The following is a 13,980-nucleotide window of genomic DNA, read 5'->3' as shown; positions in this document are numbered from 1 at the left end:
ACTGGCACCACACTGAGCTGCAGGGAGTGCTGAGAAATTTAGGTTTATTGGTTTTTAATCTTACATTGTTTTTGTTAAAACCAGGTGCATTGTCACCCCCAAGCTGTGGGATTTCTTTTAGTAAGACAGGTGCTCTCTCCGTGTCTCCATCCTCATTAGGATTGTGTCATGATTTGGGTTCATGTTTCTTAGCTTAGGTGTTCTTGACTTGAGGGGATGCTCAGAAAAGGGGCTGCTACTGGCAACGTGTGGCCTGTTGTACATCCACCATAGACAGGACTGGCTCCCAGGACAAGCAGTTGTTTGGCTCTTAATGTCAGTATTGCTGAGACTGAGAAACCCCCATCTTATCCAGGTGAGGTTTTGCTTATATTGTATTGTAATGAGAGCCATGAGATTTCACACAATTTTGTTGCTCATTGTACATGGCGTGTATGTGCTCAGTCATGTCTGACTCTGCAACCCCATGGCCTGTACCCGGCCAGGCTCCCCTGTCCATGCAATTTTCTAGGCAAGAGTACTGGAGTGGGTTACCAATTCCATCTCCAGGGGATCTTTCCAACCCAGGGATTGAACCCCCATCTTGTGTCTCCTGCATTGGCGGGCAGGTTCTTTACCACTTGCGCCACCTGGGAAGCCCCCTCTCATTGTATACCTGTGTAGTAGTTGATAATAAAGTTTATGGCGACTTGCCTGGCAGTCCAGTGGTTAGGACTCTGCACTTCCAATAGTCAGAGAACTAGGATCCTATGTGCTATGTGGAGTCGCCAAAAGTAATGCTAATAGTAATAAATTTTAAAAAGTAAAATTTATGTAGCTAAATTGATATTTAAATAGTACTAAGAGACATTGCTGCATGGCATCACCGACTTGATAGATGTGAATTTGAATGAACTCCGGGAGTTGGTGATGGACAGGGAGGCCTGGCGTGCTGCGATTCATGGGGTTGCAAAGAGTTGGACACAAGTGAGTGACTGAACTGAACAGACATTTCTTTGCCAACAAAGGTCCATCTAGTTAAGGCTATGGTTTTTCCAATAGTCATGTATGGATATGAGAGTTGGACTGTGAAGAAAGCTGAGCGCTGAAGAATTGATGCTTTTGAACTGTGGTGTTGGAGAAGACTCTTGAGAGTCCCTTGGACTGCAAGGAGATCCAACCAGTCCATTCTGAAGGAGATCAGCCCTGGGATTTCTTTGGAAGGAATGATGCTGAAGCTGAAACTCCAGTACTTTGGCCACCTCATGCGAAGAGTTGACTTATTGGAAAAGACTCTGATGCTGGGAGGGATTGGAGGCAGGAGGAGAAGGGGATTACAGAGGGTGACATGGGTGGATGGCATCAGTGACTCGATGGACGTGAGTTTGGGTAAACGCCGGGAGTTGGTGATGGAGAGGGAGGCCTGGCGTGCTGCGATTCATGGGGTTGCAAAGAGTCGGACATGACTGAGCGAATGAACTGAACTGAACTGAATGATTTAACTCCCAGAGATGGAAGTTATAACCCTTAAAAATTAATCTTTACAAGTAATTGTTTTCACCTTGTGTTACAAGTGTGTGTTCATAATAATAAAATGAAATTTTCAGTCATGGCAAGTTAAATGGTGTCAATTTGGTTGTCAACATATGCCAATGTAGATGTTGATATATTAATTGGTCCTGCAAATATTCTGGGAAAAGTCACCTCTTCACGTCTGTTCTTTCAAGGAAGCTGAGCGAATGCTGCAAGCTGGTGAAGACACTGTGCACCTTCCATTTGAAGGGGGAAGCCTCCTGCAGATTCCAGTGAAGGCGCTAAAGTACAGGTGAGATGCAGCTTTGCATTTTAGAATGTGCTGCATTCACACGACAGGTGCATGAATGAGCCATGCGGTGTGTCTCTAAAGTCATGATGTCTGGTTTTAAACGATGACAAACACTGCACCTGACATGTAGGCTGAAGGAGGGCTTCCTGCAGGTGGAAGAGGAAGTGGCTCCCTCCTTCCCCTCCCGCTGACAGCAGCAGGATAGAGCTGGCAGGGAGAGACCTCGGCCTCCACACCCAGCAGAGATTGTCCTGTTGTTCTCACTCCTTCTGTTTCAGTGAAGTTTAAACCCAGTCTTAGGATACTCCCATGCTCTCAGTAGTACAACTTTATTTTTTTCCCTTGCCCTTATTATGACGGAGGTTGGTGTGTGCTAGAAAATAACGCTTGTAATCCATCTTTGGATGACCTTCCCACAGGTGACAGTGTTTAGAGGCCCTGGAACTCTCCTTCACTTTTCAAAGGTATCATCTGCCCATTGCCAGTGAGGGCTCATACTAGGGAAAAATTAATGTTTATCATGTATAGTGTATCATACATGATTTTGGCAATTTATATTGAAATCTATGAACTAAATATAGAGGTTGGGAAATGTAAGCCTTTTTTAGCTTTAAAAACTTCTATGATTTATTTTTTTTAATATAAATTTATTTATGTTAATTGGAGGCTAATTACTTTTTAAATATTGGTTTTGCCATACATCAACATGAATCCACCATGGGTGTACACGTGTTCCCCATCCTGAACCCCCCCTCCCACCTCCCTCCCCGTACCATCCCTCTGGGTCATCCCAGTGCACCAGCCCCAAGCATCCTGTATCATGCATCAAACCTGGACTGGTGATTCGTTTCACATATGATATTATACACGTTTCAATGCCATTCTCCCAGATCATCCCACCCTCTCCCTCTCCCACGGAGTCCAAAAGACTGTTCTATACATCTGTGTCTCTCTTGCTGTCTCACATACAGGGTGGTAGTTACCATCTTTCTAAATTACATATATAGGCGATAGTATACTGTATTGGTGTTTTTCTTTCTGGCTTACTTCACTCTGTATAATAGGCTCCAGTTTCATCCAATATATATTTGAATATATATTCAAATATATTCTTTTTAATGGCTGAGTAATACTCCATTGTGTATATGTACCACAGCTTTCTTATCCATTCATCCGCTGATGGACATCTAGGTTGCTTCCATGTCCTGGCTATTATAAACAAGGCTGCAGTGAACATTGGGGTACATGTGTCTCTTTCAGTTCTGGTTTCCTTGGTGTGTATGCCCAGCAGTGGGATTGCTGGGTCGTATGGCAGTTCTATTTCCAGTTTTTTAAGGAGTCTCCACAGTTCTCCATAGTGGCTATACTAGTTTGCATTCCCATCAACAATGTAAGAGGGTTCCCCTTTCTTCACACCCTCTCCAGCATTTATTGCTTGTAGACTTTTGGATAGCAGCCATTCTGACTGGCGTGAAATGGTACCTCACTATGGTTTTGATTTGCATTTCTCTGATAATGAGTGATGTTGAGCATCTTTTCATGTGTTTGTTAGCCATCTGTATGTATGTCTTCTTTGGAGAAATGTCTGTTTAGGTCTTTGGCCCATTTTTTTATTGGGTCATTTATTTTCTGGAATTGAGCTGCAGGAGTTACTTGTATATTTTTGAGATTAGTTGTTTGTCAGTTGCTTCATTTGCTATTATTTTCTCCCATTCTGAAGGCTGTCTTTTCACCTTGCTTATAGTTTCCTTTGTTGTGCAGAAGCTTTTAATTTTAATTAGGTCCCACTCGTTTATTTTTGCTTTTGTTTCCAATATTCTGGGAGGTGGGTCATAGAGGATCCTGCTGTGATTTATGTCAGAGAGTGTTTTGCCTGTGTTCTCCTCTAGGAGTTTTATAGTTTCCGGTCTTAACGTTTAGATCTTTAATCCATTTTGAGTTTATTTTTGTGTATGGTGTTACAAAGTGTTCTAGTTTCATTCTTTTACAAATGGTTGACCAGTTTTCCCAGCACCACTTGTTAAAGAGATTGTCTTTTCTCTGTTGTATATTCTTGCCTCCTTTGTCAAAGATAAGGTGTCCAATGGTGCATGGGTTTATCTCTGGGCTTTCTATTTTGTTCAATCGATCTATATTTCTGTCTTTGTGCCAGTACTGTACTATCTTGATGACTGTAGCTTTGTAGTAGAGCCTGAAGTCAGGCAGGTTGATTCCTCCAGTTCCATTCTTCTTTCTCAAGATTGCTTTGGCTATTCGAGGTTTTTTGTATTTCCATACAAATTGTGAAATTATTTGTTCTAGCTCTGAAAAATACTGTTGGTAGCTTGATAGAGATTGCATTGAATCTACAGATTGCTTTGAGTAGTGTACTCATTTTCACTATATTGATTCTTCCAATCCATGACCATGGTATATTTCTCCATCTATTAGTGTCCTCTTTGATTTCTTTCACCAGTGTTTTATAGTTTTCTATATGTAGGTCTTTTGTTTCTTTAGGTAGATATATTCCTAAGTATTTTATTCTTTTCGTTGCAATGGTGAATGGGGTTGTTTCCTTAATTTCCCTTTCTATTTTCTCATTATTAGAGTGTAGGAATGCAAGGGATTTCTCTGTGTTGATTTTGTATCCTGAAACTTCACTATATTCATTGATTAGCTCTAGTAATTTTCTGGTGGAATCTTTAGGGTTTTCTGTATAGAGGATCATGTAATCTGCAAACAGGGAGAGTTTTACTTCTTCTTTTCCAATTTGGATTCTTTTTATTTCTTTTTCTGCTCTGATTGCTGTGGCCAAAACTTCCAAAACTATGTTGAATAGTAGCGGTGAAAGTGGGCACCCTTGTCTTGTTCCTGACTTTAGGGGAAATGCTTTTGCTTTTCACCATTGAGGATAATGTTTACTGTGGGTTTGTCATATATAGCTTTTATTATGTTGAGGTATGTTCCTTCTACTCCTGCTTTCTGGAGAGTTTTTATCATAAATGAATGTTTAATTTTGTCAAAGGCTTTCTCTGCATCTATTGAGATAATCATATGGCTTTTATTTTTCCATTTGTTAATGTGGTGTATTACATTGATTGATTTGCAGATATTGATTAATCCTTGTATCCCTGGGATAAAGCCCACTTGGTCATGGTGTATGATCTTTTTAATGTGGTGTTGGATTCTGATTGCTAGAATTTTGTTAAGGATTTTTGCATCTTTGTTCATCAGTGATATTGGCCTGTAGTTTTCTTTTTTTGTGGCATCTTTGTCAGGTTTTGGTATTAGGGTGATGGTGGCCTCATAGAATCAGTTTGGAAGAAAACCTTCTGTGATTTATTTACACATCTGATTCATCTGTATATTTATTCTGTTTACAAATAGCCATATATAGTACAAAAATCAGTTTTAGAAGGTATATAGGTTCCTTCCTTGACCAGTGAATGGAAAATGTTGTTTATATCTAATTATCTGGCTTCAACCTTTTTTCATTTTTAACTTTATAGTTTTTACAGAGGTCACATTTGGACTCTATGTGTTGATTAGTTTTGACAATGAATTCACAAGTATTTTTCTCTAATACTTTTTACTATTAATTTTTATCCTTTGTCACCTTTCATGATTTTCCCTCAAATTTGTATGTATCTTACATTAAATGCCAAGTATAGACATTTTGATATATCCGTGTTTAGTGCTCTGCTTCTCTAGATTCTGTAAATGTTTGTTAAATGAATCAGTGCATTGACTTTGTGCTAAAAAGAGTGTGCAAGTGAAAGTGCTAGTTGCTTATTGGTGTGACATTTGCAACCCCATGAAGTGTAGCCCACCAGGCTCCTCTGTCTATGGAATTCTCTAGGTAAGAATGCTTGAGTGGGTTGCCATTCCCTTTTCCAGGTGATCTTCCCGACCTGGGGATAAAATTCAGGTCTCCTGCACAGGAGGCAGATTCTTTAGCATCTGAGCCTCCAGGGAAGTCCAAAAAGAGTATAGGAACTGCCATGGTGGTTACTGGTGACTCAGCAGTTTGCTGAGATGCTGGCCACTCAATTTCTGTAGGGTCTACATTAGCTTTTCCTTACCATGATCACACATGGACTTTGACAGATATAAGTGGAGTCCATACTTATACTTTCTGATATTTAACAAAAAGAATGGGTATACATGCATACATTTACTTTGTCTAATGATGACATGAGCCATGATTAATGCCATTTTGCTTAAAACTTGAACATCTAGAATACCAGGAATTGGCTGACCTGTTTGTCTGCCAGGCCTTTAGGTCTGCCTGCTTTGGATATGTTTGTGTGTGTGTTAGTCACTTAGTCATGTCCGACCCTGCAACCTCACGGACTGTAGCCCGCTGGGCTACAGTGGAATTCTCCAGGCGTGAATACTTCGGGTGGGTAGCCATTCCCTTCTCCAAGCTTTGGATTATATGCTGTAAAAATGAAGTAAGATAACTTAGCAACATAGGAAAGCATTTGGAAACCGTAAAGTCCTACAAAATATGAAAATAATTTATTGAATGTAGACAAAATTTTTTCCATCTAGTTTTAACTCTGGAGGAAAACAAAATGTCTGTTTTCTTCAGAGGGGGAGTCTCAATTTCTACTAATGGGAAAGTAGAGAAGAAACATTTAGAACCTAGAAAGTGTTTCAGGAATTTCTCTCTTCAATTATTGGAAGTTGGCAACTGAGCAAAGAAACATTTTCTTGGGGTAGACCGGGTCTCAGGTACCGCCATGGTGAATCTGGGTGTCCAGATGTGTGTGCTTGTAAAAACTTGGTAAAGTGGCCTTGGAGACTTTCCAGTGATTCTGTCACTGATTTTTACAGTCTTACATCATCAATGATGTGCAGACTTAACGTGTGAACAAAGGACTGCTCTATACCCTTTATAACCTGGCTGCTACCACAGTGTTAATTTAACATCTGTTTTGACATTTGTATTCATTGTTTGTTTGCATGAAATATTTTCCTTTGGGTGAAGAAAAAGGGCTTGCAAGTGTATTTCTATTAACTTCCTAGTATTTTCATGTTACTTGCAACTGACAACCTTAAGCTCCAAATTATTTGTGGATGTCTTCTTTACTGGACTTGGGGCATTGAGGTAATTTTTGCAGTATTTCATAGAGACACAGGATAATTACATTTGTTTCTTATAATGAAAGAAGTATTTTGTTCTTTGGATTTTGATAAATTTTATATATTAGTAGTAACACTTTGAGGCTACCATATTACTGATATGGTAATAATCAGCTAAAAGTGGTACTGACAAACCTTTCTGGTATTTTATCTCTTGAAGCATTTTAATTTCTAATTTTAAACCATCCCATTTCCCAGAATTCTTTTTAATGATTTGTAAAAACTTTGAAAAAAAAACATTTTAAATCCTAGTTGTTGCTTTTCTTGATGTACTTTAGATAGTTGTTTGCTGCAACTGAAATTTGTACAGATTATAAAAGTTTTCTAATTGACTTGACGCTGTATCACTTTTTATATTTAAAAGCACATTAATATATTCTTTCCTGTTATTTTAATAGTATACTTATAGCCAGGATAATCACCTTTGAGCATCATTGCCAAGTTAATTAGTGTCATTCCTAGTTTTGATTATAAGGAAAGATGCAATTCCCCATGAGACCTTTATGATAGAACTCCAAAGTAGTGATATCTTGCTGGACCTTGGTTTAAGTGCATGGCAAAGACTTTTCTCAGTTTTAAGTTGATGAAAGCAAATATTATGTAGATAATAAGAATGACAGTATTAATGCTTTTGCAAGTACTGAATACTAACCAGAAAGTGTGTTTGTTCTTCAGTGTTGATCCCTCAGTTGTTAACATATCAGATGAAATGGCCAAAACTGCACAGTGGAAGGCACTGTCCATGAACACTGAGAATGCCAAAGTAACCAGACCTAACCCGAGGTAGCTGTAACAATTTATGCATTTTCTAACTGTAGTGACTTCTAGTTTACTTATGGATAGCTATTTAGGAAACCATTCAATTTAACTCAGTTTACGTAATTTATATTCTCCTTACTTAACAAAACAACATTTTTTTCTTCTTCTTCTTCTCCTCCTTCCTCTGTCCATCATTTTACTGTGTACTGGAGCAGATATGGGTACTGATTTTTTTGTTGTTATTTTTTAAATTTATAGTTACCGGCTTCAAAAAAAAAAAAGGAATTGGCGTTATATTGTAACAAAAATAAATATATACATATGGAGTAAATATATAAAAGATCAGAAACCATATAAAGAAAAAAAATTACTAGGGGTTGAATACTAAAATAGAATGCTGCCACAGTTATGCTCTGATGGTCCCCCCAGAAATATACCTTGTTTTGCCTTGTTTCAGCCTACTATACCTTCTGATGAGGTAAACCTTTTCCTAGGAGATACTTGTAGGAAATTTAATCCATGATTGTAAAGGGCATTTAGTTTTATAGTGAACCATGTATTACACAATTGTTTCATAACCCCTTATGTTTCTTATTATGTAATAACTCTTGTTTTCTTTCTTTCTCCCTCACTTTAAGACCTAAACTTCAGGAATTCTGACTTGATAATCGTTAGTACTTTAACCCCTCATGTCTCTGGAGAAATTAGGTATTATCCTGTAGAATACTCAGTCATTCAGAGTCAACAGAAGCTTACATTGTGTATACTGTGTTCCAGACACTGTGTTAGACGTATATGCTGTATTAGACTGTATATGCAGCTTGGTGTCAGATTAAGACTTCCAGGCAAGCAGTCACAAATTTTTCTCCATCTTTCTCTGCCTCCTTTAGAATTTTGCTTCTGCTTAATCTTTGTTACCAGGGTTTTTTTTTTTTTGCTTTTCTCCCATCATTTCTTGAGTTTTAATTCTCTAAGCTAGACTGTTTCCTTCACTTATATATATGATCTCAAAGTTTTAAAGTTAAACTTTTTGTCATTTTGGATTATTTCATGCAACCCAAATTTCACTAGATACTCTTTTAGCTTTTAGGAATTTTCAGCTCCTGTCAGCACCCCTGGCCCACAGCGTTAGTATAAAGACCTTAGACTAATATCATTTTGTCTTTTGTAAGTTCTTCTGCCTTTCATTCAGGTTGCCCCTCAATTCAAAATAGCTGAGGAGGAAAGAGAATGTTTTGTTATGTTGTTCAACAGAAGAATGTTTGATATGTCTTCTTCAATTTTGTCTGGAGAAGGCAGCAAACCATAGCATGTTTCTATATTTTGAAAATTTTTCAAAGCCCAGATATTCTTGTTATAATTAATCAGTTAAATCCATATACACAAAATCATTGTTTTTGATATTAACTTGAAAATGTGGACTCTTGTATTTGTGAACTTTGGGGAGATTTGGAAATTTGTTGCATTTTGCAGGAAATAATTGTTTAAATTATTTAAATTTGATTAAATAATTTGTCAGTAAAAGTCAAATGTTATAACTGTTCATGTATAAAGTAAAACTATTAAGCATAGTCATCATACCCTAACCAATTTTAGCTTGTAAAAAAATGTGAATTTCAGTGGCACAAATATCTATTAAAAAGCTAAGACTTTTTAATATTTGCCTTTGGGCATCAAAGTTTACTAATATGAAAAGAAAGCAGTAAGATAGTATTGGCAGCTAGTATGTTTATAGTATTAATAGCCATCTCAAAGGTATTATGGATGTTTACTGTTGGCCATGTGTGAATGTAATATTTGACCATTTCAAAATTACTTATTTTCATTCTTTGTTTTAAAATAGCCCTGAAAAACCTGTAAGTGTGAAAATAAATTTTGAAGATGAACCAAGAAAGAAATACCTGGATGCTGAAACTTCATTATAGATTTGAACCAAGAGGAATTATATATACAGATAGATTAGATACATACACATATACGTGTGTATGTATATATAACGTGTGTGTTTCGTGTTGCTATATATAACAATATTGTATGTCATGCCCCTTATGCGTGACTACTGAGGTTTTTGTTTGTTTGTTTTCGAAGTAGTGTCTGAAGTTTGTTAGGAGCACCATGGAGACTGTGTTTATAATGAAATGGTCTCTTGGAAGTGAGGTACATGGTTCTTACTAATCAAATACATATTTTTCTGTTGGAAGCTTTTTTTCTGTTCTGCAGTAGAAAAATGTGGGAAAATCCATTGTCTACTTTTCTTTAAATCTGTTCTTTTAAAAAATAATCTTTAAATCTATTTAAATCAGTGGCAGTTCATACCAACCTTAAGTGATATGTGTTTTGTCCGTATTTTTAAATTTTTTCCTTGAGTTGCTAGAAATGTTCCCATATGACTTCCCTTCTGCTAGTGCGCTGAGGGGAGAGCAGGGCGCTCTGCCTGTGCAGGGGCGCGGATGCCACTGCCTCCCTCGTCCCGTGTGCATCCTCCTCGTTTCACAGCTGGTGGGAACCTTCTGGCTGCAGAGGTACAGCAGTGGAAACTTTCTAGATAAGACCTACAGTTTTGACCTTTATATTTTTGAAATGTATTTTAAACCTTAAAACTCCACATCTAGGTTTCCATTCTGATAAACAAGTAAAATTGCAAGTGATTTTATAATTTAACCCTCATACCAGTCATTAGTTAATGAATTTTAAAAGCTATAAAATACCAGTTTAAAGTAGTTAAACTTTGTTGCCTTTATAGAATTTTTTTTCTGAATCCTAATACCCTTTTAGAGCTCCATATGCCCACTCTGTTCTCTACCTTTGCTGTCTTTTATGTAAAATGTGGTTAGTTTGTATCAGGTTCAAGTTCTTGATTATTTTTCTGTAAGTATGATTAATCAGGAGTCAGAATTCTCTTAAGTGGGTTAACGATCAGTATTACTTTATTAAGAATTACCTTTCATTTTCTCTTTACGTTGTTCTTTCTGTTGTATAGGTAATGTCTAATAGATTGCTATCTGTGATTTCATTTTAAGATATTTAATTTATTTAAATTGATATGATGCTTAAATGTTATATAAACATTTGAAAAGATGACACCTATAGAGTAAGTTTAATGTAGATAGTTGGTGCTCACTTGCATTTATGGTTTATTATCTGAAAGCAGTTGATAGATTTTACATCTTTGATATAAAGCACTGCCGTATTTGTATTTTAAAAGAAATTTTAGACTTACTATGTGTATAGCTCAGATTGATGACATTCTTCCTACCTTGTGTTTGTGTGTTTTATTTAGATTTTGATTTTCTGAGCTGTCTTTTTAACTTATAGCAAATCTTTTTAGTCATCTTTTATATACTTTTTAGCTCCTTATGAAATAAATAAATATTGTTCTTGTTAAGCCTGTAGGACTGGATGAATGGGGAACTGATTTGGCAAAAGGATGATTTCTAAAAACCAAATGAGTACTGAGAAGCCACTGAAGTACTGAAAATGATAACATGAATGTTAGGATGAAAATTTCAATGAAATTCCAAAGCTCTCTTTAATCAGTTCTAATCAAAGTACAAAAATATGAAGACTTGATCTTATAGAAGATCATGAGCGATGCCCAAAGCTGATGTTTTAGCAATTCTAGCAATCCATTCCAAACTACTTAACATGAAATTTCCACATCTAAGACCATGTTACCCAGTTCTAGTTAAAATAACGGATTCACTTTCTGCCTCATGGGAGGCTGGAAATGTAACTCATTTTCCTTAGAAAGTGTAGCTGGCATCTTTTGGTGCTGCCTGAAGAAGAGAGATGCTGTGGTACTTGGTGAGAGAATGTTACCCATGGTGCTTGTTAGTGTTATGAGCTTCCAGTGAGTGAGCCCTTTTTGTTCATAGCAGCATAATCCTTTCCAAAGACCCCAGTATTTGCTGCTATAATTTTGTAAACTGCCCTGATTAACCTGACAAGACGATTTCCTCACATCATTTCCTTGGGTCTGGACGTCATAGGGTTAACAAAATGTGCATATTTTATAGGAAGTAATTTTGAAATTTAAACTGAAAACTCCTTGGGATCATAGTGTTTATGTGATTTTATTTAATTATGAAAACTGGCTATCCAGTGCCAGAAAAACCATGACTTGCAGAATGCTTTGCACTCCATGTTTTTTACTGTTTTAATTGTAAAATAGTTTCTGCTTTCTTTTGACTACTTGACTTACAAAATGATCTGATATGACTACTCCACTGAAAAGCAAAGCTAATTCATGTTTAAGTAATAGCTTGTTTTATGTCGCTATGATATTTTCCCACTGTTTTTGGAAAATAACCATCATGGATAGTGTTCTTTGGAAGATAGTGAAAACTATAATTTAATAGTTATATTGATTTTTAAATGTTGCCTTAAACGCATATAGATGAGCAGTAGTGATTGCTATGTACTGATTTACCTCAAGGTGCAAAAGTATTAATAAACCTGTGCATATTCCATTTATAAAATAAAGTTATAGAAACAGCCCTGCACTTCCTCAGATGCCTTGGTCTCCAGGACAGAGCTCAGAGCTGCTGAGTACCCGGGCTGTGGGGCTGCTCAGGACACTCTTTCTTCCACCGGTTTTATTTATTATAGACATCTGTTTACAGAGGCTAATACCATCCTCATGTTGACCATCTGAAATTTAGTTTCTTTTGAATGCTATTTCACTCTAAAATTGCAGCTTTGGGGAAGACAGTGAACTTTAGTTACTTCCTTGTGATAAAAGGATGATGCTCTGTAGTCTCTAATATTAGATACACAAAGTGAGGTGCATGATCTGTCTAATGGGTGTTGTATGTGTGAGTGTGCCTGTGTGAATGATGTGGTCAATCATAAATCTCTCAAGTTGTTTTAAAAAGCTGTGGCATATCATTGTTCATATTTGCCAAGTCTATAGAGTATGTAGAACAATGTTTTATGTGCTAATGCATGTATTTATAAAGCAGATTTCTTTTCCACTCAAAATTACTAACTTTTGCTTTATCCATCTAAAAAACCATTTCTGTTTCTTTCACATATCCAAAGTTTATGTATATATATAATAGCTTTATAACCTTTTCCTTTCGCAAAAAGTAGGTTCAAATTCTGTAAAAAGAAAAATCATTTCTGAAACAGAGGTATGACACCAGAGCTTGCTGTTTTTAAAGGATTGTATCATGTACAACAGTTATGTAAATGTGCTCAACAGTGTAACATGTGAATCCTGTTGTAAAGTGCTCAGATTTCGGATGTATAAGCCATTGATATAACATTGTAATTCAGAAATGTTTAAATTAAATAATTTAATGTTTTAAATTTATTTATGTAGATCACATTGTTATCATATGCAATAGAACTATGTGAACTGTTTTTTTGGTTTAGTCCAACAACTATTTATTTTTTTAGAAGGTTGAAGACTTTAAGGACATTCAAAATTTTAAATAGTGTTCATAATTCAGAACTTGGCATTTTTAATGTAAAGTTGGTACTTTTCTAACTTCAAAAAGTAAGTGTCAATAGTTGGAAATGGAATCATCTAAAGATCATTTTTTTTAACTTAATTAGCATAGATTGACTTCTGCAGTTGACTTAGAGTAATTGTTAACAGTTGTTTTTTAAATCAGATTTTTGTGCATTGATTTTTGTGTTGTGGTTTTCCTTTTGTTAGTTTCCTATTAAAAGGTATTTTTTTGTTTTGTTTTGGGGGGTTTATCTTCCAGTGTTTACTCCATTTAAATAAATAGACATTGAATTTTATTGTTCATTTATACAGTATTTGATAGCTTGGTTTAATAAGAACAGTACAGTTCTAATTTTTATGACTTTTATAATTATCAATACAATGATATTTTCTATTATAATAAAATCCAAAGTAAATTAAACATTTAAAATGTAGAACTGATATTTTTAATCTATATGAAGTACAAGTATCTACCGGTCTAGAATGTGAATAATCCTGCTTTTCAAATCTGTCTTATAATATTAGAAGAAAACTATTTTTTGGAGATGTTATTGAAGTTGAAAGAGCAATAAAAGTCTACTGAATCAGTCGTTGAATATTGTCTTCACTTTGGTATTAGAAGAGCCCCCCACCCGCCACGTGAGAGGGGATGGAGAAAAAGCAAGTAATTTCTATTTCCTGCCTCCTAATTTTCCTGTGCTTTAGTAAGCAGGAGACAGAAAAGAGGAAACAGTGAGAGAAGGAAATGAAACAAAATAGTGTGTCTTTCCCAATGATTTTGTGATAGTTAAGAAATAATGAGATTAAAGTCCTTTAAGATAGGCTGGTCCAGTAT

At 36.1% G+C, this 13,980-nt stretch overlaps 1 protein-coding gene across 6 annotated transcripts in view; it reads left to right on the top strand.

Moving 5' to 3' along the window:
* Positions 1–13,734, top strand: part of SLC4A7 (solute carrier family 4 member 7) — a 124,327-nt gene extending 110,593 nt beyond the window's left edge. For 2 of the 6 annotated variants that reach the window (XM_069561186.1, XM_069561190.1), the window contains 3 exons: positions 1,707–1,804; positions 7,607–7,714; positions 9,534–13,734. In XM_069561186.1, the coding sequence (XP_069417287.1) occupies positions 1,707–1,804; positions 7,607–7,714; positions 9,534–9,615 (288 nt within the window). In that variant the 3' untranslated portion in view covers positions 9,616–13,734. Of the gene's footprint in view, positions 1–1,041; positions 1,602–1,706; positions 1,805–7,606; positions 7,715–9,533 lie in introns of those variants that run through there. The other 4 variants (XM_069561189.1, XM_069561188.1, XM_069561191.1 and 1 more) reach the window with 3 other exon arrangements.
* The last annotated feature ends 246 nt before the right edge of the window (positions 13,735–13,980 follow it).

This window comes from Ovis canadensis, chromosome 19 (genome assembly GCF_042477335.2).
Source record: "Ovis canadensis isolate MfBH-ARS-UI-01 breed Bighorn chromosome 19, ARS-UI_OviCan_v2, whole genome shotgun sequence".
In the NCBI taxonomy this organism is placed as follows: Eukaryota; Metazoa; Chordata; class Mammalia; order Artiodactyla; family Bovidae; genus Ovis; species Ovis canadensis.
This window is presented reverse-complemented; position numbering and strand designations above follow the sequence as displayed.